A 24,032-nucleotide genomic window follows, 5' to 3' on the forward strand; every position below is an offset into this window, starting at 1 on the left:
GAATATTACATTGACACCAAAAATTTTTTAGGAGCAGCAGTCACCTGTGAACGTAGCATCATAGCGTTATAACATACATGGCGGTCATCTACTTTCTCGTCCTGCAGCTCATGCTGTCAGTGTACGATGAATCTTAAGCTTAAATCAATATGCTGCAGTACACAGTGCGGTCATGTAGCCCCACGGGAAACATGAAATACACTGTTAGGAGTAAATCTGTTTCATTAATGACAAAGCAGACCACGGCAATTTTGTATTAACAGTGGCAAGTGTAAAGTAGGAAGCTATCGGAACTATCGGCCAATCTCGTTGGCATGCATGTGCTTCTAACTGCTTCAGCATATTATCTTAAAGGCAGACTGAAAACCCCAGATCCCCAAAAACCTATGAAACTGGCACAGATGTTATGATTCCTTCACTGGAAATTAAAGCAAGCATCCCAATCTGTTAATCTAGTCATGTATTTAACCTGTAATAGACTAATGTTAGAGCAAGCTAATAGGATCCAATTCAAACTACATTAATTGACCAAAATAAGAAAGTTCAAGTGAAGCCTCAAGGTAAATGCAATGTGATATTCCCAAACGAAATGTATTAGCAAAGCTTTATGTCTGCTTGAATTGCCTGCATTAACGCAAAGCTCAAAACAGAGGAGACATTCTGTTTTCCTGCTGATGAAAAGCTGCATGAACATCGCTAGCATACTACCTAGTGTTCTGAGGGAAAGTGCTGAATAGTGACAAAGGCTTTTATGCGAGATTTCTTCATGAACAACAATGGAATGAAACTGTTTACCTTTGTAAGGATCTAGATACTGTGAACGCTTTGAGAAGACCACATTAAAGCTTTCAGATATAGACAATAAAAGTGTGCCTAAATACAAGTAAAACTGAACACACTTGTCTAGAGTGGTTGAGTTACTGGCTGCTGAGTGCGCCAGCATCTGCAGCTGCTACCTTGTGGTAACTGCTAGGTCCCATGTATGTTGTTCCTATAGCTCAAGGAACTGGTAAGCGGCATGACATTGCATGGTCCAATTACAGTGTTGGCCTGTGCTTTCTTTATTTTTCAAAAGATGGCAGCCAACAAGGCAGAGGTGCGATTTCGTCTGTACATATATTTAGCATTCGTATGCATACTGTAATGCGCATGTGTTTGTATCGTGTTCCGATTGTTGTACTTGCAGTTTTGTAGCCATTTTTTAAAAATGTATTGCACTACAGTCATTTATTCAACTTTGTGTTGAAATGTTCGAAATGTGGCCACCCAATAATGGCCGAAGTAGCCAGCAGTATCGGCAAAAAATATGACGCAGATCTAATGTGCTTGTTGGAATCAACAAGAATCAAAGTTTTCATGCAACGATCAATTAAATTTTGTAAACAAACTGCAATGTTTACAATTGTCCTTATTTTCATCCAATGCGACATGGACTCCTATGCAATGTTTGCTTGCCTTGTGCACCACACAAGTCACGACTTCAACGTCATGCACAGTAAACATGGTTGGCAAACTCACTCAAGAATCAGCTCACTCAGACTTGGACCAAACCGTGAGGCTAAGTTTGTGCGATCCTGGCTGAGTAAAATTTTGGGCAGTCTGCATACACATGCCATTAAATCATATCATGGAATAAATCAGAAAGCAGCTGCATCTCCCAATGCAACAAAAAAGATTCAGATAGACAAATGCCACTCCATCTTCGTGTATCTTGCAAGTTACATGACACTTCCTTACTTACTTACACTGACTTTTCTGTGCAGGAAAAAAATTATACATAAAGAAAGACAAACTGTTTAAATGATGCTTATCGTGCAGTAACGCCTTGAAAACAAATTGACAATGCAGTTTATTCCTAGTCAATTCCTAGTCAAAGTCTTAAATATGCTGATAAGCATATTTAAAGCCTGATAAGCAAACACGTTTTGCAGCAGAAGAAAGAAACCTTGAAATAAGACACTTAATTCACTGAGAAAAATATGTGTGACAGCCGGCACAAACGGACTGCGAACTAATGATCGTACGTATGGTGCGACATGTCGGATACCATGCTGTCGTATCATAGCTCCTTGACAAGGCATTTCACAGTAGTTGCATATGCTTTAAATTTCTCCGTCCATAAAAACATATGCTGCTACAAATGCTGCGTTTTATTGCATCATGAGTAGCATGTATGCAAAAAACCACGAAACTGCGACAACGTCCAAAGGCCATGTCTTCTCTTGAGGGTCACCTTGTAGTGTTTACAACTTGCAGCATGTGTAAATAACTGAAAGGCATACAAAAGTATGTATTACAGCACCTAAAACCAACGGAAAAAATAATTTTAAAAAATTCATTTGATTACCAACGTACGTGTCAACAAACGCGTAGAAATCACAGAATCAAATCTGACCTACGAGTCTTTATCTGCCTTGTTCATGTGTCGGTGCAGATGGTATATGCTGCTTGCGCAATCCATGGCTCCACTCAACTAGTTGTAGTTTTCCAGATTTGTTGGACAGACATTTCCCAACAACCTCCATAAACAAACCATGAAATAGCTTTCAGCACAGTGTCGACGAATCTTCTCCCCTCCTTCTTTCTTTTTATGTTGGCATCCAACAATTGCACCAATCACTGATTTTTGCAGGCACTGGAACTTTTTTTGCAGGGACTGGGTGCTCCAGACCAACCCTGACGAAGATACGACCAGCAAGATGAGCTAGAGCCACACGCAGACTTCAGAAAGCGCGACGAAAGTCACTTTCTTTCAACTATGCTAGGGTAACCACGATTTCAAGGCATGTTTCCAGCGTGCTTCAGGGATAGGCATTATGGCGGCAGCAGCCTCTGAGAAAGCTGGCGCACAGTCTTGTTACTGTACAGTTTTACATGCGGCACCACATTGAAACGCATGCATTATGCCTATTTTGACTCGTGACAGCTCACAGGTTGCCGTCTTATTGTGGCTGTTGATATACATGCAGTCGGTGTCTGTGAGAATGCACCCCGACGCATCACTGCGATGCAAAGTTACAAAGTTTTGGCGGTTATTATGGCATTATCGAGAGACCACGGATTGTGATGGTGTTCCATCCTTGGAACTTCATACTTTTTCAGCCAACACTACATAGAAAACGCAACTTTGTGACTTTCAGTGCGTGTATGGCTGATGCTGCAGCTGTAACCACAGGACCTCTACAAGAATGTCAGCATGCTGAGGTAGTATGTGCTTTCAGCTGACTATAGTCAACATCAGATTTTTCAGATTCCCTCGAGGCCACGAAAACATAGAAAAATAGGGCAGTCTCAAACAAATGCATACCTTTTACTGCCCACAAGGGCTCAAATCTTCACAGGCATGTCCGAAATAGCTCTGAAGGTCTACCAGTAGATCTAATAGGCATAGCGGTGCTCATATTGTGACAGGGGATGGCAGGTGCAAGCGTGTGTAACTAAGGAATACATACTGCGTCCAGTGACAATTGCCTCTTTTCATTCTTCGTGTGCTTCACCGCATAACAATGGTGTATGGAGGTGAAACTGACTTTCGGAACCTGGCATTCTGCAAGGTGTTGCGCGCTTTCCGAGCTTCGAAGCCATTGGCGAGGATTAAAAAAGCGGAGTTGGCGCCACTGCTAACAGCAGCAATTTGTTCCAATACAAAATATGGCACAGAACAGCAAGAACCTTGGTAGCAAACATCGAAGTAGGTAGGCCTGGCATTGCCACGGTGGTGGCCAAGGCTGCCAGTGGATCTGCATGCGTAGCACCTGTTCGAGGCCGTGAGATACTCAAAATGGTGGTGGTGGTGGTTTTGATAAATGCAGTTTTGGACCTGTGGTCATGACAAAAAAAGTCTGTAAAATCGGACGGTGAAGGGTTTTTGCATCTGAAATTTCAGCCATTCATATAGATTGAGTAGTCCTAAAGGGCACTGTGGCGGTGCCACGAAGGCATCTGAATTATCGGGCATGTCTGAAAAATCTGGCATCATGAACATCGGTTGTTGACTGTAGAATGCTTTGTTATCGTATGCAGAATCTACTTGTGCCCCAATGATAGAAAAACGTATCACAAGCTGGCGGCTGCGCTCGTACAGTTTAGAAATGGCAGGTGATCGGAACCTGCCAGGCACTGTTTTGAAAGATTTTTCACAGCACAATTTATTCATTAGATGACGTTTTTAACAGATGCTTGCAGCTCTATGTGGGAAAAAGCCGGGAACAAAACTGAAGATAATGAAAAGATTTTCAGAGCAAAGTGGTTTCAAATTGTAACTGCTGACGCTAGCTCCAGTGTAATTAATTCTTGTGCGTACTGAAGGGAGAATCTACATACAGCCGCCGACAGATTTTTCGGACTCCAAAAATTCAGACGTTGAATATTCCAGACTTGATAAGTGTACTGCGAGGGTTCCCATAGAGCTACTGCATTTTCTCAACCGGTCTTTTGGTTGAATTTAGGCCCCAAAGTTTGAATATCCGGACTAAATTGTTCATCCTGGAAGACTACCTGACCACAAAAACTATCATGTTGGATTTTCTACTGGCTTGGCCAGGCTTCCAGAGGCCTACTTGATAACGTCCAAATCTGGAAGGTGCATGCTATCAATAGAGAGTGCGTGTCATCCTCCAGTCTCGAAGGCCATGCATGTACTTCCTTGGCTGACAAAACACTCCAGGGGACGCCACTTCTAAATTTTTGGTCATCACCATCATCATAATCACTTGATGTAGGATCTACAATTTTTCTCTTTTTAGTTTAGGTCACTATTCTGTAAGTGGTGTGTCCACAGAACAAGTGTGTCTCATCAGAGACGCGCACGTCTCTGATGAGACACACCATAGCCACTGAGCAACCACGGCGGGTAAATAAATAAATAAATAAATAAATAAATAAATAAATAAATAAATGAAAATGCCATTATCTTACTTTAGGTACCAAACTTATGGTGGCAGTCTTCGGCACTAAGAAACTCACATCACGTTCCCAAATGAGTAAGAACTACTGAACAACTCTAATGTCGCTAAGGATCTCTACTACATTTCGCTCCACCCAGGAGTAACCTTGGCGCTTCATTCTCATCCGATTTGAAGACTTCATAGCTGTTAACACGGAACATCATTCCTCCCCTCCTAGTCTGGTTCCCCTTGTGAAACATTTATGAACAAGTGAAGTGACAGGAAATTCCTCTTGACAGAGCCCCCAGCTTCTGGCAACCAATGATACATACTTGCAGGCGCAGGTAACGGATGTGCAGCTCCACCTTGTGCACGCAGTCTTCAAAGAGCACTACCATACGCATGGTGGAGGCACAACCTTGGATGAAGCGCACGAGGCTCTTGTGATCCACATGCTCCATGTCATGCCCGTTTATCGAAAGGATCACGTCTCCTGCACACACACCATCCTATGTTATACTGCAGCACTGCACATTATGAACAGACAAGGCAGTGCTCACTTGGTAAAGCCACAAAGACAGGCCAACAGCTGAAGCAGTGAGGTGTACGGCTGTTCAACATGTGTGTAGAAGAGGAACAATTATTGCCACAGACCTGAGGCAAAAGCCTTCTGAACTATTTTGTGGGAGAAAAGCAGTCATCAGCACTCTGAATACACAGGTGGCCACAACACGCTACAGCAGCAGTGTCTTTCGCCTTATATGCATGGATATTTGGATACCCTGGTACTTAAATATAGTTTAATTGTTCTTGCTGGTGCCAATTCTGACAGTGTAGCAATGCTTCCGTTACTCAGCAGTGCATGTGATGTGTACTTGCAGAGTAAAAAAAATATTTTATTGTTACCTTTTCTTGCTCTTATACTGCACAGTAATTTGACACTCCTCAATGGGCATTGCTACATTTAACTGGAATATTCATTATGCCAGCAAAAAAAAAAAAAATCGAGAACCAAGGCCAAATAATATACTTAAGACGTAGAAGGGGGCAAATATCAAGTCTTCAATTTCAATGCCAATTCAAATAATGAAAGCCAAATGTGAATCCAACTGAATATTCTTCAAATACAAACACTATTGGTTTTGCAAAAACAAAAGCTTTTTTGAAATACTAATTCTCCAGTACAACACTTTTACTTGACAGCACCATAACTGCAGTTATTTAATGTCATGAAGGAAGGATAGCTGCTTGACATGCTCGAGGAGCAGCAACCACCCTCCTGCATTTCACAATTTTTCCGACAACGAAAAGAGCTGTTCACTGGATACACTATAGCAGGCACGTACCCAGGGGGGGGCCCGGGGGGGCCCGGGCCCCCCCCGAAATCAAGTGACATACCCCCCCCCCCCCCCCCTTCCCCGCCCACGCCACCACTCCTCACACATTCCTAAAGCACCGCCAGATTAATGTTGAGACTTGGCAGCTGTTCATCGGTCAGCATTATGCTGCCTTTTTCACTCCTTTTAGATGGCGGTAGTTATCGGCATTTCTTGTAATGTGAAGGACAGTTTTCTCATAGATTCCGCACCCGCGCGATTAACTCGAGATGCGCTCAGTTGTCACCATCTATTCAACCGTCACGCGCATAGCTGTTGCTTTTGTTAGATCAACCTTCTTTGTTTAGGCTGATCCTGGGACCAGGAGAGGGATGCGGCTGTTACTCAGCTGGTATGTACTCTCATGGAACGAGTTGCGGCCGGAGAAAACACCAATTGCGTTTAACTTTTCCCTTTGCTTCATTATTTCCTTGAGTTACGGCTTGCCGCGACGCTGGCAGATGCCCGGAACCATATACACGTGATACGGGTTAGATAAGGTGGGAAATAAAATGATGTGAAAGAGCGTCCATCATGAAACCCTGCAATAACCCAATAACCCTTAAACCCATAAGCAAGATGACTGTCGCCAGTTACCTCGTCTTTTTTTTTCTTAATTGTATAGTACTTTTCGTGCAAAATTGGAAACCGGAAATAAAAATCGCAAGGAGTTGGAGAAATTAAGCGATCTACTAAGGGAGAGAGCCAACGCGCAACAACCAAACTGCAAGCAAAAGCGAATAATAAAAATGTTAACCGTTGTTTATGAGAATATTTATGGATCAACATCTTTTTATTTAAAAAGGAAGTAGAGAAAACGCCGTCGGAAGTGGAGAAAAATTACTTGCTTTGAATGACGCTTCTACAGTTATCTGTCGAACCGCCTCACGCAGCCACTTCTCTGCTGTGCTTATGTGGGTGTTTTTCTAACCTTTCTCGGTGAGCGCAGTACGTCTAGAATCGCAGAGTCCTGCGCTCTACGCGTTTGTATGGGACTGGCGGCCGCAGAGCGTTACGCAATTCGTGGAACTGTCAAACTGATTCACATGACGAAAATAACTGATATTCGAAACTATAACTTGTGAAAGACTGAAGAAGCCGTAAAAAAATGAACGCGGCCTGACATCAGTAAAAAAGAAACCTGGCATACGACAAACCATGACGTATGCACTAAAAGATAAGAGGGATAATATCATAAGGAATCTCGAAGATACAGTAAAAGCAGCGGAAAAATTCAAAGCTGACCTGTATACAGTACCCAGAGGAGTCCCGATACCTCACTTGAAAACAGTAATGAACAGGATACGGAAACTCTCCTATAACTAGCGATGAAGTCAGAAGGGCCCTGCAAGACATGGAACGATGAAGAGCGGGAGGAGAAGGTGGAATAACAGTCCATTGAATCAAACATGGAGGAGACATATTGCTTAGAAAACTGGCGGCTCTTTATACGAAGTGTATACCGACTGCAAGGGTCCCAGAAAACTAGAAGAATGCAGACATTTTACTAATCCACAAAAAAGGCGACGTTAAAGAATGGAAAAAATAGGACCATTAGCTTGCTCCCAGTATTATATAAGATATTTACCAAAATAATGTCCAATAGAATAAGGGCAACACTGGATTTTGTCAACCAAGCGAACAGGCTGGCTTCAGGAAGAGATACCTTACAATGGATCACATCCATGTCATCAATTAGGTTATCGCGAAATCTGCAGAGTACAATAAGCCTCTCTATGTGGCTTATATAGATTACGAAAATTCATATGATTCAGTAGAGATACCAGCAGTCTAGAGGCACTACGTAATCAAGGACTACAGAACGCTTACGTAAAAAGCTTGAAAAATATTGCTACATGTGTTTGGTATTTGTTTGTTTGAACGAGGTGCGTGGGCGCCATCACTCCAGAAAAGAGGAGGAAGAACGAACTGTGCTCGCGCTGTGAATCTAACCGGTCAGCGCTGCAACCGTTGTTGTAAATATAATCTGTAAATAGTTTCTCGTCTTACTGGCTCGTCCTTCGCTTAAGAATATATACAGAGGTTCTACAGCTACCTTAATTCTACACAAGAAAAGCAGGGAGATACCTATAGGGAAATGGGTCAGACAGGGAGACACAATTTCTCCAAAGCTATTCACTGCGTGCTTAGAAGAAGTCAAGCTATTAAACTGGGAAGGCTTAGGAGTAAAGATCGACGGCAAATATCTCAGCAACCTTCGGTTTGCCGATGACATTGTTCTATTCAACAACAATGCAGACGAGTTACAACAAATGATTGGAGACCTTAACAGAGAGAGTGTAAGAGTGGGGTTGAATATTAATATGCAGAAGATGACGATAATGATAAATAGCCAGGCAAAGGAACAAGAGATCAGGATCGCTAGTCGGCCACTAGAGACTGTGAAGGAGTACGTTTACCTAGGTCAATTAATCACATGGAACCCTGATTATGAGCAGGAAATTCACAGAAGAATAAAAATAGGTTGGATCGCATACGGCAGACATTGCCAGCTCCTGACTGGAAGCTTACCATTATTATTGAAAAGTAAGGTGTGCAATCAGTGCATTTTGCCAGTGCGGACATATGGGGCAGAGACTTGAGAATGAGTTAAGGACCGCGCAAAGAGAGAGAAAGAGAGCGGTTTGGATCAGAGAGCGAACGGGCATAGACGATATTCTAATTGACATCAAGAGGAAAAAATGCAGCTGGGCAGGTCATGTAATGCGCCGGTTAGATAACCGCTGGACCATTAGGGTTACAGAATGGGTACCAAGAGAAGCAAAACGCAATCGAGTACGACAAAACACTAAGTGGAGCGATGAAATTAGGAAATTCGCGGGCGCTAGTTGGAATCGGTTGGCGCAGGATAGGGGTAAATGGAGATCGCAGGGAGAGGCCTTCGTCCTGCAGTGGACATAAAACAGGATGATGATGAATGTGATGATGATGATTATGATGATGATGATGGAGGTGGTGGGCCCCCCCCGAAAAAATATCTTGGGTACGTGCCTGCACTATAGTGTCCAGTAGCGGCAGGTATCAACCTGTGCTTGTGACAGTGAAAATTACTGCCACTAACAAGTGAAAATTGCTGCTGGTTGATGAGCTTATCAAAGTCTTTCCACAATGCTGACATGGAAGAGCCTCTTCAGTAGCTTTCGTTGTCGAGGACTTATCTGGGTAACATGAACGCGCGGCCAGAAACAGAGCCGAGACAGAGCTGACAGCAGCGCGAAAGCGGAACTATGGTGGCTAGCGGAAGGGAAAGCGCACCACGATAAGCTGGTTCTTTATTTTATGACGCCAACTTCGACGCTCGTTGTAATAGATGATCCTGACAACGACACACTAGCTTGCGATGCTGGGCTCGAGTTCAGTGATTTAAGCACTGATGAACATGACCTGCTGTTGAGGGCTCGCGCTGCCGCCGTCGTTGCGCACTACTACGACGACGGCCTGCTTTGAAAGGCACTTCACACGACTTCACTAAGTCGGCGTTGAACTCATAATCCTCTGGACGAAAGTGCAGCTAGCACACTATGAGATTTGTCGGCTCTTTGCCAGCGCACTGTGGCAGAGGTACGGCACTTAACCACATTGAACGGAAAGGTTCACTCGTTGGCACACAGTGATAAGTAACGTTGGATTCGCCACTGCAACTACCCTTGGCCAAGTTCCGTGGACAATTCGCGCATCCCACGGCATCACATGGACGTGCCATTCTCTCTGCTTGTTCCAAATGCGAGTTTCGCGAGCCAGCAGGACCAACGCAGCACGATGCAATAAAAAAACAACTGAAACTCCGAAGCACGCGCGGCGCAAAGTCGAGCGTGCAGAGTCGAGTGAAAACGAAGCCTTTTGATCACCCATACTACTCAAGGGTAACGTCAAAATGTTATTTTTTTTCTTAGAATCGAATTGAAGTAGACAAGTAGCATTTTCTTCCGTCTTATAATCTAATGAAATGATCTTTTTAATACGAGTAGTTGAGTACTAGCGACATAAATTATGATGAGGAGTGCTTTCGTCATTGGGCTAGTACCGGAATGTCGCTGGGGGGTCTCAAATCGTGTCGTGCATTTACCTCAATTTCTCAGTTACTAAAGCTCTGTTCATGATTATATTAACGCCTTAGACGTTCTAGAGCATTGCTTTATCACTTTAACTTGACTTTCTGGTAACTTTTAGTGCCCCTTTAAAGTCCGATAACAGCAACTCGACACTTAATAGATTTTGCCAGGATTCATCGAGCATGCCACTAAGAGAAATTAGATTCTACCCAATGAAAGCACACCAACCTATGACTGAAAAAAAACACAAAGGTTGGCTGTAAACCATTACCACTTCCTTTTCTTTGCTGAAAACACATACGTGTCTTCCAATTTGGAAAACTTCAAACCCTCACACACTTAGGGAAGGGCACAGTACATTTGAGAAGTCCGCTTGGGCGCTTTGTGTGTTGTTGCACACTTGAAGCAGACTGCTATAAATTGGCAGGTCAGGAAACAGCTGAATATTACTTAATACCGGGAGTTGGGAACTTTTTCGATCATGGGTGGTTGTTTAATATAGCATAGTTTGACTAATACCAAAGTGAAAATTGGAACTCTCACCTGGACGCATCCCTGCACGGAAGGCTGGCCCATCATACTCGACATAGTCAACATATGTGATGAGTTCAATTTCTCCATCTCGCTTGTGGTGGATGCCATACGTCTGCAACGGGCAATATTGTTCATGTCACCAATGCTGTAACTTTACTAAAGACATATTCACATTAGTCGGAAAAACACATGCAGCACTCTCAGGGAGTTCACATGAGGCATACACTAGCCGTGAAGGTCGCACTGATCCCCGTTTTGTGGGACATGGCAGCCATGTGGTACCGCGCAATGTCCCTCGTTCCCTTCAAGACTTCTTCAGAAAGTGCATGCTTTTACCCACTTGGCCTTCCTTGGTGTCTTGAGAGCAGTAAACATAGATCACCCTGTTGTGGGTCACACAACTTTGTGACTCGCTTATGATTGGGTGTTTGTTTTGTGGCTACCGCAAAAATGGGTCTCATATCCTTTCAAGCAGTTGCTGAGCGTTCCTGCCACTTTATGTAAAATTTGCCACTCACACCATTCTGACTGGGCCTGCAAGTTTTTCCCGTTAATGTGGATGTGCCTTAACAGACAACTGTCAAACCCTTTTCCCAAGACTGAACATAAACATATGTGCACACATATAGTGCAAATATATAGTGCAAGTGCAATTAACGCACAAAAGATAACTCATAAAACAGTTCCAAAAAACAGCACAAAAGGGGATGGGATCTCTGTAACAAATCTCTTAAAGTGCGCTTTATTTTTTACAGATGGCACAGCATCTTTTAAATTTACAAAATAAGAAAAGGGGGGGGGGGGGGCTCACATGAAGATTGAGACTTGATTAACCTAGCAAATGGAAGAAGCCTAGGCGTGAATTTGTTTTAACTAGGGAACTTGGCTACATCAGTGCTGAGGCCTCCTCACTCGTCCGACTGTAGAAATGCACAGGCCATTGTCACAGTAATAGGATGGAATGTCGCTGTAACGTACTACTGTATACATAGATTTTGAACAATAAACACACACGCTGCCAGTTTTGAACATCAAGATATGAATTGTAACTGCTTTATCTTTATGGGGCAATTTAAACCTCCTTGCACACAAACTGAGAAAGAGAAGAGGAAATGACAAAGGTGCACACTGCTGCTAACTGACATTTTCAGTGCAATGCTTGGTGTCGCCTCAATTTCCCCTGAATATTGTATTCCAATGAAAATAGCTTGTGCAAGAAGGTTGAAGTTACTTAATGGGAAACGATTTCCTAAGTCGTGTTTGTAGGTACGAAATAATCTAACATCTAACATTGCTGCTTTTATTAGAAGAAGTATTCCATTTTCCAACCACTTTCTTTTTCTGGATGAAAATTTAAGAAAATTTCTGTCAAATTGCTTTTGATTTCATTTTCCTATATCAGTAATTTCAAACAAAATCTTGCACACATTGCGTGCTGCACATCACAAGATTGTTCTATACCTTTGTTTTAACCACAAATTTGCCTTACTTAAATGAAAAGGTAGCAACCACCCTGCATTCCATAGTAGCACAGCTTGCGTGACAATCTGGCTGCAAAGGATCTAATCGTGTCTCACAAATATAGAAAACTGCCTTTCTGCAAACTATTGAGCCTTTGTCTCCTTTTTGCTTCATCGAAGCATGAACAATGCTTGGTGTCATCGCAAATATGACACTGCCCCCCCCCCTTTATTTTTTCATGCTTTTCAACCAGTGAATAGAGGGGTTCTAGATTTTAATACTACATACTGTGTGTGCTAGTGAGTGGCACACTTCAAATGCCACTTCACCTCTACAGGTGTCAGGCATGAGTACATTTAGTGTTTTTGCGACTTGCCTGCAAATAGCACTGCCAAGGTACGCAGGCAGGTTGCCACATGCTGGAAAGTTAGTCAATGTTTGCTGAAAAATTGTTAGGCGAATGTAAAAAAAAAAGGATGTCTTCTACGCTTTTTGTAACCATATAGTATCTAAAGATATCACAATGTGACCAATGCACAATACGGGTACAGTAGTCTTTTCTTCATATGCTGCTTACAAAACCACAATCTGCGAACTTTCTGCAAATCATGAGTGCAAAGGTATCAGGAGGAACAGACGGAAAGACAGGGAGATTAGCTAGTTCTCAGAACAAAGGTGTCAAAAATGATGCGGACACAATGTGACCTGCATATGACAAGTTCTGTAGACAACTAATTTACACTAGCATAAAGCTGTACAAGAGCAGACATGCATTAAAAATATTCTGAATTTATGTAAAGGCTGTAGTTAATTCACTCTCTTCAATGACAGGTCCATATAAATTCTGCCATATGCACCAAACTCACAAAGCCAAATACTTTTTTATGAAGATGGCATAATACAAGAAGTCCGACCTGCAGTGTAAATCCAAAGGAGCCCTTGCGTCTTTCCACGATGATGGTTCTCCGGCGACGGTCTTCGTCCGGGCCGGTCACTATCACCCTGTCATTTTTCACCCTCTCCAGGATTTGGTGCTGAAATGTTGAGGCCATTTGTTTTTTAAGTGCTAGCGCGAGCAAGTAGGAAAATGCAAGTGGAATATACTAAAGTCAAGAAACCAGTGAAAATACAAAGGCCGAGAGATAGGATAGTTTTGGAGGTAACAAGCACCATGTATGGATGTGCACTCTTATGTTTTGCAACTTATGCTCGTTCCGTGTCATGGAGCTGTGCATAGGTTAAGCCAACTTGGGCAATTAAAAAAAAGAGACAGTGCTTACAGCAGGACAAATCAAATTACAAATGAGTATTTGTCGTTTTCTTTACACTACAATGTTCATACCGTTTGTTTAATTACTCAGGTATACATAAACCAACTACAAGTAGAACTATGCCTTCAGTGCTTTCAATATAATGAAGGGGCTCCATAGACATCGAAGTCAATTAAATCAAGCAAGATTCTTTGTGTGAAAAGTGCAAAAGTGTTGACATAAAAATAAGGATGAAGTTTCTGGAAAAGTAGCAGTGGAACAGGCCGTGGAAGAGCTGAGCCTGCAGCTATACAGCATGGCAGTGGCACCTTTGTATTAACAGCATGCACTGTCAGCCAGATGTAAAATATCACATCCACTAGTTCTTTCTCAAAGACATTCCACAGCCCTCAATTACTTGTGCACCACAGTCACTCAAAATAGCTGAAAATAAGAGTCAAATGCACACATCTGGAATTTCGATTAAAAGAACATGTGGACTTCAGGTTTGATCATTATAACTTTCCCATGGTATTTTGCAGAATAGAGTCTGCCTGCTGTCATGCATCAGTCATCATAAAGGTAATCAGAAGATATTATTAGACAGCATGAACATGTCAGTGCACAAAATGTCACAGCATCTACGCAGCATGGCTCAGGCACAAATGCCTGCATCGAAACATTGGCCTTTTTAAGCAGCCATGCTCACACTTGATAACCTTCCACAAAACAAGATAGTTTCATTTCCCAACAGTGGACATAATGAAAATACAATTTTTGTTCATTTATTCACCTGCATTTCTCCAATTGACCAAGGAAACCACAGCTTGTCTATAGCTATGCTTCTCACCATCAGATTACTTGGCTGGGCATCTTATAAAGTTAGTAACCTAGGGGCTTGCTAAAAAAGAAATGCCACTGTTGCTCATTTATGGCATAAAATACTTCAATAACATGCTCAGAATCCAGAAATATGACTTGAAATCTTGCACGGCAAAAAATATTGAATTTGTAGAGCAGAGAATTGAGAAAGTTGCTTTAGATTCATGGTTGGGGGCAGTGCAAGGGACAAAGATGAAGAAAGCAAAATGTCAAACATGACGAAATAGCAACTGAAAGTAAAATAATCAGCTTCAAAAAGTGGCAAGCAAAGCAATGGCTGACAACAATATCTTCTCTTTGAACTTTGATCTGCAAGATTTGATTGATGGCACACGTGTGTATAATTAGTACTAATCAGATAGATGTGCCTATTTAGCCTGCAATTGTACTTGTCTACTTGTTTTGTGTAGTTCAAGGAGAGAAAGTCAGCCATTGCTTTTCTTGCAGTTTTTTTTCCTGCTGATTATTTGGAATAGGAATCATGTTATGTTATATATATATATATTTTTCCACCATAAACCTTTAGTTGCAAGTTCATCTACCCTTCCCCCTGCACCCCATGTCTGTCGTTTCGCTTTTTTCATCTTTCTTTGCACTGCCTCCAACCATGAAAAACACTATTTATTTATGGGCATGGATCACCCACTTCCATACTTGGAATATTGTGGGGGAAAAAAAAAAGCACCATTGTTCTGAGTGACAGTGGCAAAAGTTGTATTCTCTCAAAGCTGTCGCACAAGCTACTGGAGTCTAATGGCAGGGCCCCATGTTGTGACTTCGGGGTGGAGGACGAAAAACTGACTCTTTCCGCAGACGAAGAAGAAACTAAAAACTTTATACAATATTTGCAGATAGTGGCTGATAGCACATATGTAGCTGCAAGAACACATCAGACCGACTGGGGGCGACTCTCTCTTTACAATGGGCCGGTTTTCCATTAAATTCCTTTGGCGACCCCTCGTGGGTAGGAACCAGTTTGGCGACTTCGCGTCGGCAGGAACCAGGTGGGGCAGGGTGATGACATTGCGCGCGTCGAATTCCCAATTCATCACAGAGATGGCTGGACGCTTCTCGAAGTCGCCTCCTGTGTCAAATTCTTGATTCATCACAGAGAAGGGGGAGCTCCCATCACCTCGCTGATATGCACGTGGTGCATGTAGTATCGCAGCTCCCGTCGCCTTGTAGTAGCCGCGTGGTGCACGTAGTGTGGCACAACACCCTATATTGTAGCTATGCCTTTCAGCCCTTTTTGCATTCTTGAGTGGTGGCATTCAATGCTCTGCCCAGGGCAGAGCATAAGGGAATACTACGACTTTTACTACTGTCATTCAAAACAATGATGTATTAACGCGACAGCGTTAAGGAGCTCGTGTCGCAGAAAAGCCGGTGTCGTCGGCGTCGTTGTCGGCGGCGTTGGCCGTGAGCGATAAATACCAGCAGGCACTTCATGAATAAAAAACAACTTGCAAGATTTGCTGGGTGGGACTCGAACCAGGGTCTCCGGTGTGTGAGACGGAGACGCTACCACTGAGCCACGAATTCGATGCTTCAAAGCGGTACAAAAGCGCCTCTAGTGAATGCGGTGTTGCCTTAGAAACGAGCTGTTTCTAACGCTCAGGCGTGCGTCGCTTGCTCAGGCGCACATTTCATTGCCGCGCCGAACGCTGCGTTGCTCGACACTCCCTGCGTCCGATGCGGGGCGCGTAGTCGCTGCGCCGTAGCCCATTGTCTTACACACCTTGGCGTGTCGACAGGAACGCTGTCGCGTTCCACTCTTGAAGGCGAAGCTTAAGCGTCCTCCAATTTTTTTTTCCCACAATATTCTAAGTATGGAACTGGGTGATCCATGCCCTTAAATAATAAGCATTCTTCATGGTTGGGGGCAGTGCAAAGAAGATGAAAAAAAGAAAGACAGACATGTCGCTTGAGCCTTTATGAATGTGAAAAGCACCTGCAGGCTTTAGCATAAAGAAGAGGTATCACTACAAAATCATGGCCCAGTGTGGTAGTGCTCACGACAATGGCATTCTCACTCACTGTCATGCATAGTTTCATTGCGATGAAAACTATTCAGGTTTAGTTATTAGCGCGATGAATACTGAATATCTTTGTAACTTTGACTATAATCATCTCACAGATAGTAACGTGGCCTACTTTGTATTGAATTCTGAGGTTTTATGTGTCAAAACCACAATCTGGTTGTGAGGCATGATATAGTGAAGGACTCTGGATTAATTTTGATCACCAGGGGATCTTTAACATGTACCCAATGAACAGGACGCAGGTGTTTTTGCATTTGACCCCCATCGAAATGTGGTCGCCGCAGCCAGGATTTGTTCCCGCAACCTAGTGCTTAGCAGCACAAGCCCATAGCCACTAAACCACTATGGCGGGTCGTAGCCTAGTTTCACATTGTATGGAAGATGTCATGTTTGTTTTGACAGCAAGCAAATTTAATGCTGATAGGATGACTCCAGCCTACAAGGAACGCTTACCACTATCTCGTCTAGAAAATCTTAATAGATAAAAGTGATGACAGAATGTCTATGTCAGCTATGTCATGAAAGAAAAAAAACCAAAGCCCCTTTCTTAAAGAAAGATGGTTGAACGCAAAGCTTTCCCCTAATGCAAACTGAATCAAAGTCAAAGTCTAAAGCCAACGACCACAGAACGAACCCAAGAAATGCTGAGCGACCCAATACTATGCATATGCGATTTCATTGCTTGTTTAGGATTGTATTTTCCAGATCCTAAGACGAGCCTGTCTTCACATGCACTTGCTGTCGCCGATAAGCAGGGAAGCTCAGTTAATCACAATAGGGTCATACCTAGCAGATGCAACTTGCGCTTCCAGTGAACTTTGTGCACATGTGCTACTCTTGCTGAGCTCGTCGCTTCGCGCCGTTATCAGGCACTGACCAGCCGGCCAGTCGATGCTGGCGCAGTACTGCGAATGTAAGCTGTAGTGTACTAAGCAGATGTGTAAGTTGGCTTTCCTGCAGTGCCTTTTCGGCGCTCACAGACGAATCAGTAACACATAGCAAGCTTCGCTTTAATAAAAAGAAACTGTCATCCTGCACGCATCACAGGCTATCGCGGACGAGGTGAAACACACACGATGAGGTAGGCTCAAGTGATGATCACTTGCAACGAGCTGAGATCGTCTAGATCCGCTTAAGGAGTTTGTTACCAAGTGTGTTGTTCATTCACGGTTAACTGACCCTGTACAAAACTAAGCAGCCTAATCGTAGTAAGAACACCATGCCGCAAATGCAGTGCACCATAGAGATTCATATTAGTATAACTAGAGGGAAATGTGGCGCTGTGATCGTTCAACCATCATGGAAATGATGGGAAGTGCAGGCTTTGGATTGGCATTCTGTTGAGTGGTGAACTAGTCTACAAGTATTTTTTGGCAGGTTTGGTTTTATTCCAAGCGCAATTGCTATAACCTGCAGTGGGACAGCGCAACGCAAAGCTCTTTGCCTTTGTTATGTTGCTCGAAGTGGCGATAGTGCGCTGGGCCAATGTTTGTGTCGCAGTGTGGTGTAAAAGCCCTGACGAGAAAGCGACAGCATCGTAAATGTTGAAAGAACATGTTTTGATCATTTGGACTTTGGTTTGTTAAGTCTGTTAGGTTGCCGCTGTAGCGTTATGTGCATTATGAAACTTCAGAAAAGGAAAAAGAAGGCACTACTGAAATAAGGCATATACAGTTGTACTTCTAGTGGCTTGACAATCAAATTTTATTGAGGGATTCATTGTGCATTGCTCGTTTAAGTGCTCATTGAAATGCATGTTCTAGGACTTTGAGAACACAAACTAACTTGTGGTAGGAAAAGTTGCTGCTTCATGGCTGTAGTCTAGCGGCGTAAAATGGGTAAGTGTAAAGCCATGCCATAATGCCTCGAAAGCAGTACGTCAATATAAAATATAATGAAGCATACTCGTAGGAGGCCACAAGCGTCCTAGCTAGCACTGCAGCAGATGTACTTAAATGTACTTGAAGACGTTAAGCAATCGTGACAGCATACGCAGCCTTTCGAAAAAGTGAGAGAATTCATAAGTACCTGTCGTCTGCGAGAAAAGTCTCGCCTTTGCAGCGAGCAGGCGTCGTAGTTGATGACACTTGTAACATTACTCTCAAGGGCGCAACACTACCTCACAATACAACATTTCTACTTCCATAAATACTTGACGAGTATATTTATATGAGTACATGCACAGTTGTTATTGCTGTTGCAAAAATAAATAAATAATTATTCTCTGGCGTTAAATTGGGAACAGAATCACACAAGAATGCATTGCCTGGTGATAAACGATAGTAAAGCATGCTTCCATCTCAAAGTCATACAAAGTTTATGTAAAGTGTTGTACATTGTATAACATACTGCAGAAATAAAATTAGATTTTACGCTATAATATTTGAGTATAGCTTCGTTTACTGCGCCGCAAGCAAACGCCACTAGTCTAAAGATCGAAGTCAATCGGACGCCTATACTTCGCATCATTCCCATGTAGGTTGAGGCAACACTCATGAGAGCCCCCTCCGTAGACACTAGAGCCACATTTCCTTCTAGGGTATTTATTTAGAAACTCTATGCAGTGCATGCTTGTGCAAGTATATGGCCACTGAATGTGCCCGAAACTGTCAAGATGGCTACATAACTAACACTGTCAGAAGCTTAAGTGAACATTTACGTTTCTTTATTGTTGTCGATGTCTAGCTGGCAACTGCTGTCAGCTGTAATGTATTCAGGACAAGCTAAGGGAACGGCCGGTGTAGTACAGCTACTGAATATTCCGTAAGCAATGCAAAAGCTTTTACATGTAGCACAAAAATCTTCGCAAGGCCTTGTAAAGCCTGCCAAGGTTCAGTGAAATTAACCTTGGTGCATTTTTGTTACGGACCTTGGCGAGTGTAAGCTGAGGTGGCACACAAGCAAAAATTATGCCCCGCGCTCACTTTCTGCCGGCCGCACATTCATTGAATGCAAAATCGCATCAGGAAGCTAGCTCTAGAGGCAAGTGCTAATAGTGGAAACAGATTCTCGGCACATGACCACAACGCAAGGCCAGTTCTCACTGGCTATTCTCCAGCGTCTTGATGCCAGGGCCACACAACTTACTGCCAACAAAGACGCACTCCCTTACCCTTCCTATCAGCCAGGCAACACTGCCTGTATACAACGTAATTCCACAGCGATACCACGCCAACTTCGGGGGGATCGGATTACGACAGCGCTATCGCGCGCGTGCGTCAGCCGCTCAAGACGACCCCCCAAACGCACGCGCTACTGTAGCGGGCAAAGAACCCAGTAAGTTTCTAGGTATACCTGTGCATGTGCTACTTGGGACACCATAACGACGACTCGCAAGCGGCCAGGTCAAGGTGCAACGCTCAATCCGCCAGTGCGTTGTCGTGCAGAGCTCTTGCTTCGCGATTGCCCCATCCACGCTCGCCGCCTACCTAATTATCTCCAGCGCGCCAGCGATTAGCCCAAGCAGCAGCGCTTTTTTTGGCGGATAGCCAAGCGCTTTTTGTCTCTGCAGTCATTTTCGCCTGCACGCGAATGCGCGCGTATTGAAACCACTCTGGTCGAGATGCGGCCTTGGACGCAAGCGAAGCGTGAGGAACGACGAACAGCGTTTTTGCCCCAGTGTGACAAATAAAAAAAAAAAAAACGGACAGCGGCCGCTCGCAACAGTTTGGCTGTGAAGAAGCTCCACGTCATTCGGCCGAAATATGCCGTTTCTGTGCGTTATAAGAGCAGATGTTGATGTAGCGCCGACAACGCCGAGAAACTGCGGTAAACCAATACCATGCAAACTCACTATGGTGGTGACACGGCTTTGGGCCGACCTGAGAACGCGTCAAATATTAAGTGGTCCTTTCATCAGTATATTTCGGAAATGATAGAACACAATAAACTACCACGTAAGATTCGCAAATTCAGGGTACAATCACCTCGGACAGATTCCTGTAAAAGGGAAATGATCGATTCTTTCACGATCGGACGAGCGAGTTTACGAACGCTAAGGCGTCAAAGACTTTCAAGAACTTCGCTAAGCAGTGCTTAGAGAATTAAACGAAACAAGTGATGTGTTTACGCCTCCCCTTTTGCCGCACTTACCTGAGACGTTTCAAGGCTGGCGAGCACACTGCTGTGCCCGTGATGGTGGTGTCGCCGATGGTGGTGGTGACGCTTGCCATGTTTCTTGCTCACTTTAGGCGACGACATACCGCCGCCAACAAGCATTGTGCGCGCGTTTAGCAACCCAACGTATATGACATTGCTTCGCACAGCGTCATCCCAACCCCCAATATGTTTCCGACGCCCGTCGGCTGTCGCCTAGCTACACCAAACACGGCCGCCTGAGCGATACAGCTCCATACGGCTCTTTGATGAGCGAATCATAGAGCGAATGTTTATGCGTTTATGCACGCAGCTTTCGCATAGAGCGCCACAAGTGGCGATGTCAAGAAGCTTCATTTTTTTAAAATTTGTAATAATAAAATTTGTTTAAGTTTTACATTAAATTTTTTATAAGTGCTTACGTTTATATTTATAAAATTGTTTTTCATTCACTTTTTGTGGGTTATTTGTGCTAACTTTGTGTAGCTATTTGTTTTTTTTAATATATGGTTTTCTTGGACGGAAATATGAATAATTTTGATAAATATTCCAAGAAAAAATACGAACATAGCCTAAGCTTGAAACATATTGGCCACATCTCGGTCACACCGCTCAAAACAGCAGGTGTCAGTGGTAGCCTATCAGTGGTATCAGCAACATTGCCTGCGACATGGAGGCGTGCGACGTGATAACGCGGGTTATAACGCAGAAAAGGGTCGACACCTACGGCCAAACTAGCCAAACGCGCATTGTTTATTCGACGGGAAGTGTGCGGTTTTGAACAGATGGAAAATATGAGCCCAAATCAAGTGACGTGTCCGCGTTACACTTGTGAAACGTGCAACAAGGCGTTCATAAGGAGGTGCAGCCTGGCGCGTCACAACAGTGAAGTTCATTCTATACCAATGTCTTGGGGTAGCTTCAAATGTGACCAGTGTCATAATGTCAGATATAATCAACGCGAACAGCTTCTCAGACACCTAATCGAGGTGCACAAATTTGAGTACAAGTACGAACAACGACGGTTTCGCTCCTTGCAGGGTAAGAAATTCTTGGGAGGGAACTGTTCTTTCATTCAACGCGGTTCATGGTTAAGCAATAAATTGTTTGTTGGAAGCGACAGAGTGCTTTTGACCAAAATACAAGCTGGAGGATGCAATTACCCTTCAGGGTGGTCTAACTGTAGGGTTTTGCAGCTGGCGAAGGTGTGCTTTCTCTTTGATGTACTAGGAATATTCATTGCAAGAGTTACGCTTATAGTTAAGTGTTTATTATTTCTGGCGAAACAAATCCTTACAATTTAACTGACAGTCAGTCAACTGAACGATCAGTCATTGCAACTAACCAGGCACCCTCTCTCTTCCATGGTAAAGGGCCTTGTCAATAGGACTTTCCCATCATACATTTCTCTCCTTGCCCTTTTATTTATATTATTCCTGTAATATTCAATTTATGCAAATGTTTTCGCTGATTGACTCTGCATTGTCATAATATATTGATCAAGGATTTGATAACAATCTGTTTTTCAGATTTCTTTCGCTGGAAGCAGAATGAAGAGAAGAGGGAGAAAGTGTGCTTTGTCGCAAGCTCTAGTGGGAAACCAATGTACGGTGGTCGCATCAAACGATGGTATGTGTGCCATCGGTCTGGCATTTACATTCCAAGAGGCAAAGGCCGGAGGCGGCTGAAGTCTCAAGGTAGCTGCAAAATTAATGCACATTGCATGGCAACAATTACCGCCATTCAGGACACCCAAACAGGCGTTGTCTCTATTGTCTACCAGAAGCAACATTATGGGCATGACATAGACCTAGGCCACTTGCGGTTGAACAAAGAGGAGAAGCAAGTCATTGCACAGCAACTTGCTCAAGGCCTACCTAGTGAGACTGTGCTCAAGAATGTGAAGAAAACTCTTGGGAGGGAGCTTCAGAAGATACACCTGATCACCCGGAAGGACCTCAACAATATTGCCAGGCGTGACCTTGGAACTACATTGGCCCGGCTTCAGAAAGAGGGACCTGTTACACCATGCACAAAAGACATGAAGCTAGAACCGCCATCCGAATCATCCAGTAGTTGTTCATATGATGTGGATGAAGGCATAGGCGAGTCCTCCAACCATGCTTCTGCAGGAAATGAAAATGTTGTTGGTCTTCCCACTATTGCCTTCCAGAGCGGCAGCCAGCTTCCATTGGCACCTCTTGTCTTCAGCCAGCAGAATGGTGCACCATTGGTATTCACGTCCCTGGTTCCCACTTCTCAGAATGGTGTCTTCATTTTGAGCAATCCTGGAACCACTGAGCAAAGCAGGAAAAACTTGATATTTCCTTCTGTTAGAGGTAGTGAAGCAAGAGGAAGCAGCACTCAGCAGAGCCTGTTGAAGTGCGATGTCACAAGGGACTTTGAATCAGTGAGGAGGCTTTGCTCAATTAGTGACTCTACTAGTGGTAACCATTCAGGACCAGTTAGCCAGGCAAAGAAGAGTGTCTTGGAAGCAATCTGTGAGCTGCACAAAAAGATCAACATGTATTCTGGAAGTGATGACAAGTTAAACCGCCTGGAAATGGAGATCCGGGGCCTCACCCATTTTCTTGACTTTGGCATGGTTAGTAGGGAGTCTGTGGACTGTGGTGCAATGGAAGAAGTTCGTTTTGATAGTGCTGGTGCGGAGCCCCGATGCCAGGACTCATCGGAGTGCCAAAGTGCAGTTGTCACAGAGAAGAAGAGCAAGATGCATAGGCAGGACCATCTATATTCAAAGCAGAGTGAATGAATGGAGTGCATTGCTGGGGGGTGCACAGCTGCCTTTACCAAGTGTTGCATTGGAGGAGTTGCTGACATTGAGTCGAGAGATACCTTATCAAGATGTAAATCCTGTTTCAAGCTTGTGGAAGCAGAGCTACCTTTAAGCTGTACAGTAGTTCTCCTAATGCAGTACCTTTGCTACCATGTCCTTAAAGTTTGCAAGTATTGCCCTTCACGGCACTAGCTTTTCAGAATCACAGTTGTGCGCAATAACTTGGATAAATTTCAGCTCTGGTCATGTGTGCAGCAGCCTGCACACTTTTAGTGAAGTATGTCCTGTGTTTCAAGCTGGAGTAGTTCCAGATTGTACATTCAACCGGTAGATCAAAGTGATATGCAATATATATGTTGAGTTGCAGTGTATCAATAGCTTTTGAACTATTAAGTTGCTAGGAATGCAACTTATCGCTGCAAGTTTCTTTCTTCTTTTCTACCTCTCCTTCATTTATGCCGCATTTTTGTTCCTTTGACTGTAAAATATAGTTGCTTCCTGAAAACAATTGTTTTCTGTTTGTTGTTAGCTCACACCGCACTAATGATTATAGGGAATGCACCTGCTCTGGTACCAAGGTGCTTTTTCATATGAATGTATGTTTGCCTCTATTCGTTCTAAGCAAAGACTCTGGGC

The 24,032-nt window shown here is 43.6% G+C and overlaps 2 protein-coding genes across 3 annotated transcripts in view; one reads left to right on the top strand and one right to left on the bottom strand.

The window, feature by feature from the left end:
• ssp6 (short spindle 6) overlaps window positions 1-20,894 on the bottom strand; it is a 31,129-nt gene extending 10,235 nt beyond the window's left edge. Inside the window, exons 1-4 of one of the 2 annotated variants that reach the window (XM_065443484.2) lie at window positions 20,597-20,894; window positions 13,245-13,364; window positions 10,879-10,981; window positions 5,219-5,379 (exon numbers count right to left, since the gene is read on the bottom strand). In XM_065443484.2, coding sequence (XP_065299556.1) covers window positions 5,219-5,379; window positions 10,879-10,981; window positions 13,245-13,364; window positions 20,597-20,722 — 510 coding nt within the window. In that variant the 5' untranslated portion in view covers window positions 20,723-20,894. The remainder of the gene's footprint in view (window positions 1-5,218; window positions 5,380-10,878; window positions 10,982-13,244; window positions 13,365-20,596) is intronic. The other variant, XM_065443485.2, reaches the window with a different exon arrangement.
• A 324-nt stretch (window positions 20,895-21,218) lies between these two features.
• On the top strand, window positions 21,219-23,904 carry LOC135911291 (uncharacterized). Its single transcript, XM_065443487.2, has 2 exons — window positions 21,219-21,640; window positions 22,129-23,904. The coding sequence occupies exons 1-2, from the start codon at window positions 21,385-21,387 to the stop codon at window positions 23,370-23,372; spliced, it is 1,500 nt and encodes a 499-aa protein (XP_065299559.1). The 5' UTR covers window positions 21,219-21,384; the 3' UTR covers window positions 23,373-23,904.
• The last annotated feature ends 128 nt before the right edge of the window (window positions 23,905-24,032 follow it).

The sequence above is a fragment of the Dermacentor albipictus genome, chromosome 1 (genome assembly GCF_038994185.2).
Source record: "Dermacentor albipictus isolate Rhodes 1998 colony chromosome 1, USDA_Dalb.pri_finalv2, whole genome shotgun sequence".
Taxonomy (NCBI): Eukaryota; Metazoa; Arthropoda; class Arachnida; order Ixodida; family Ixodidae; genus Dermacentor; species Dermacentor albipictus.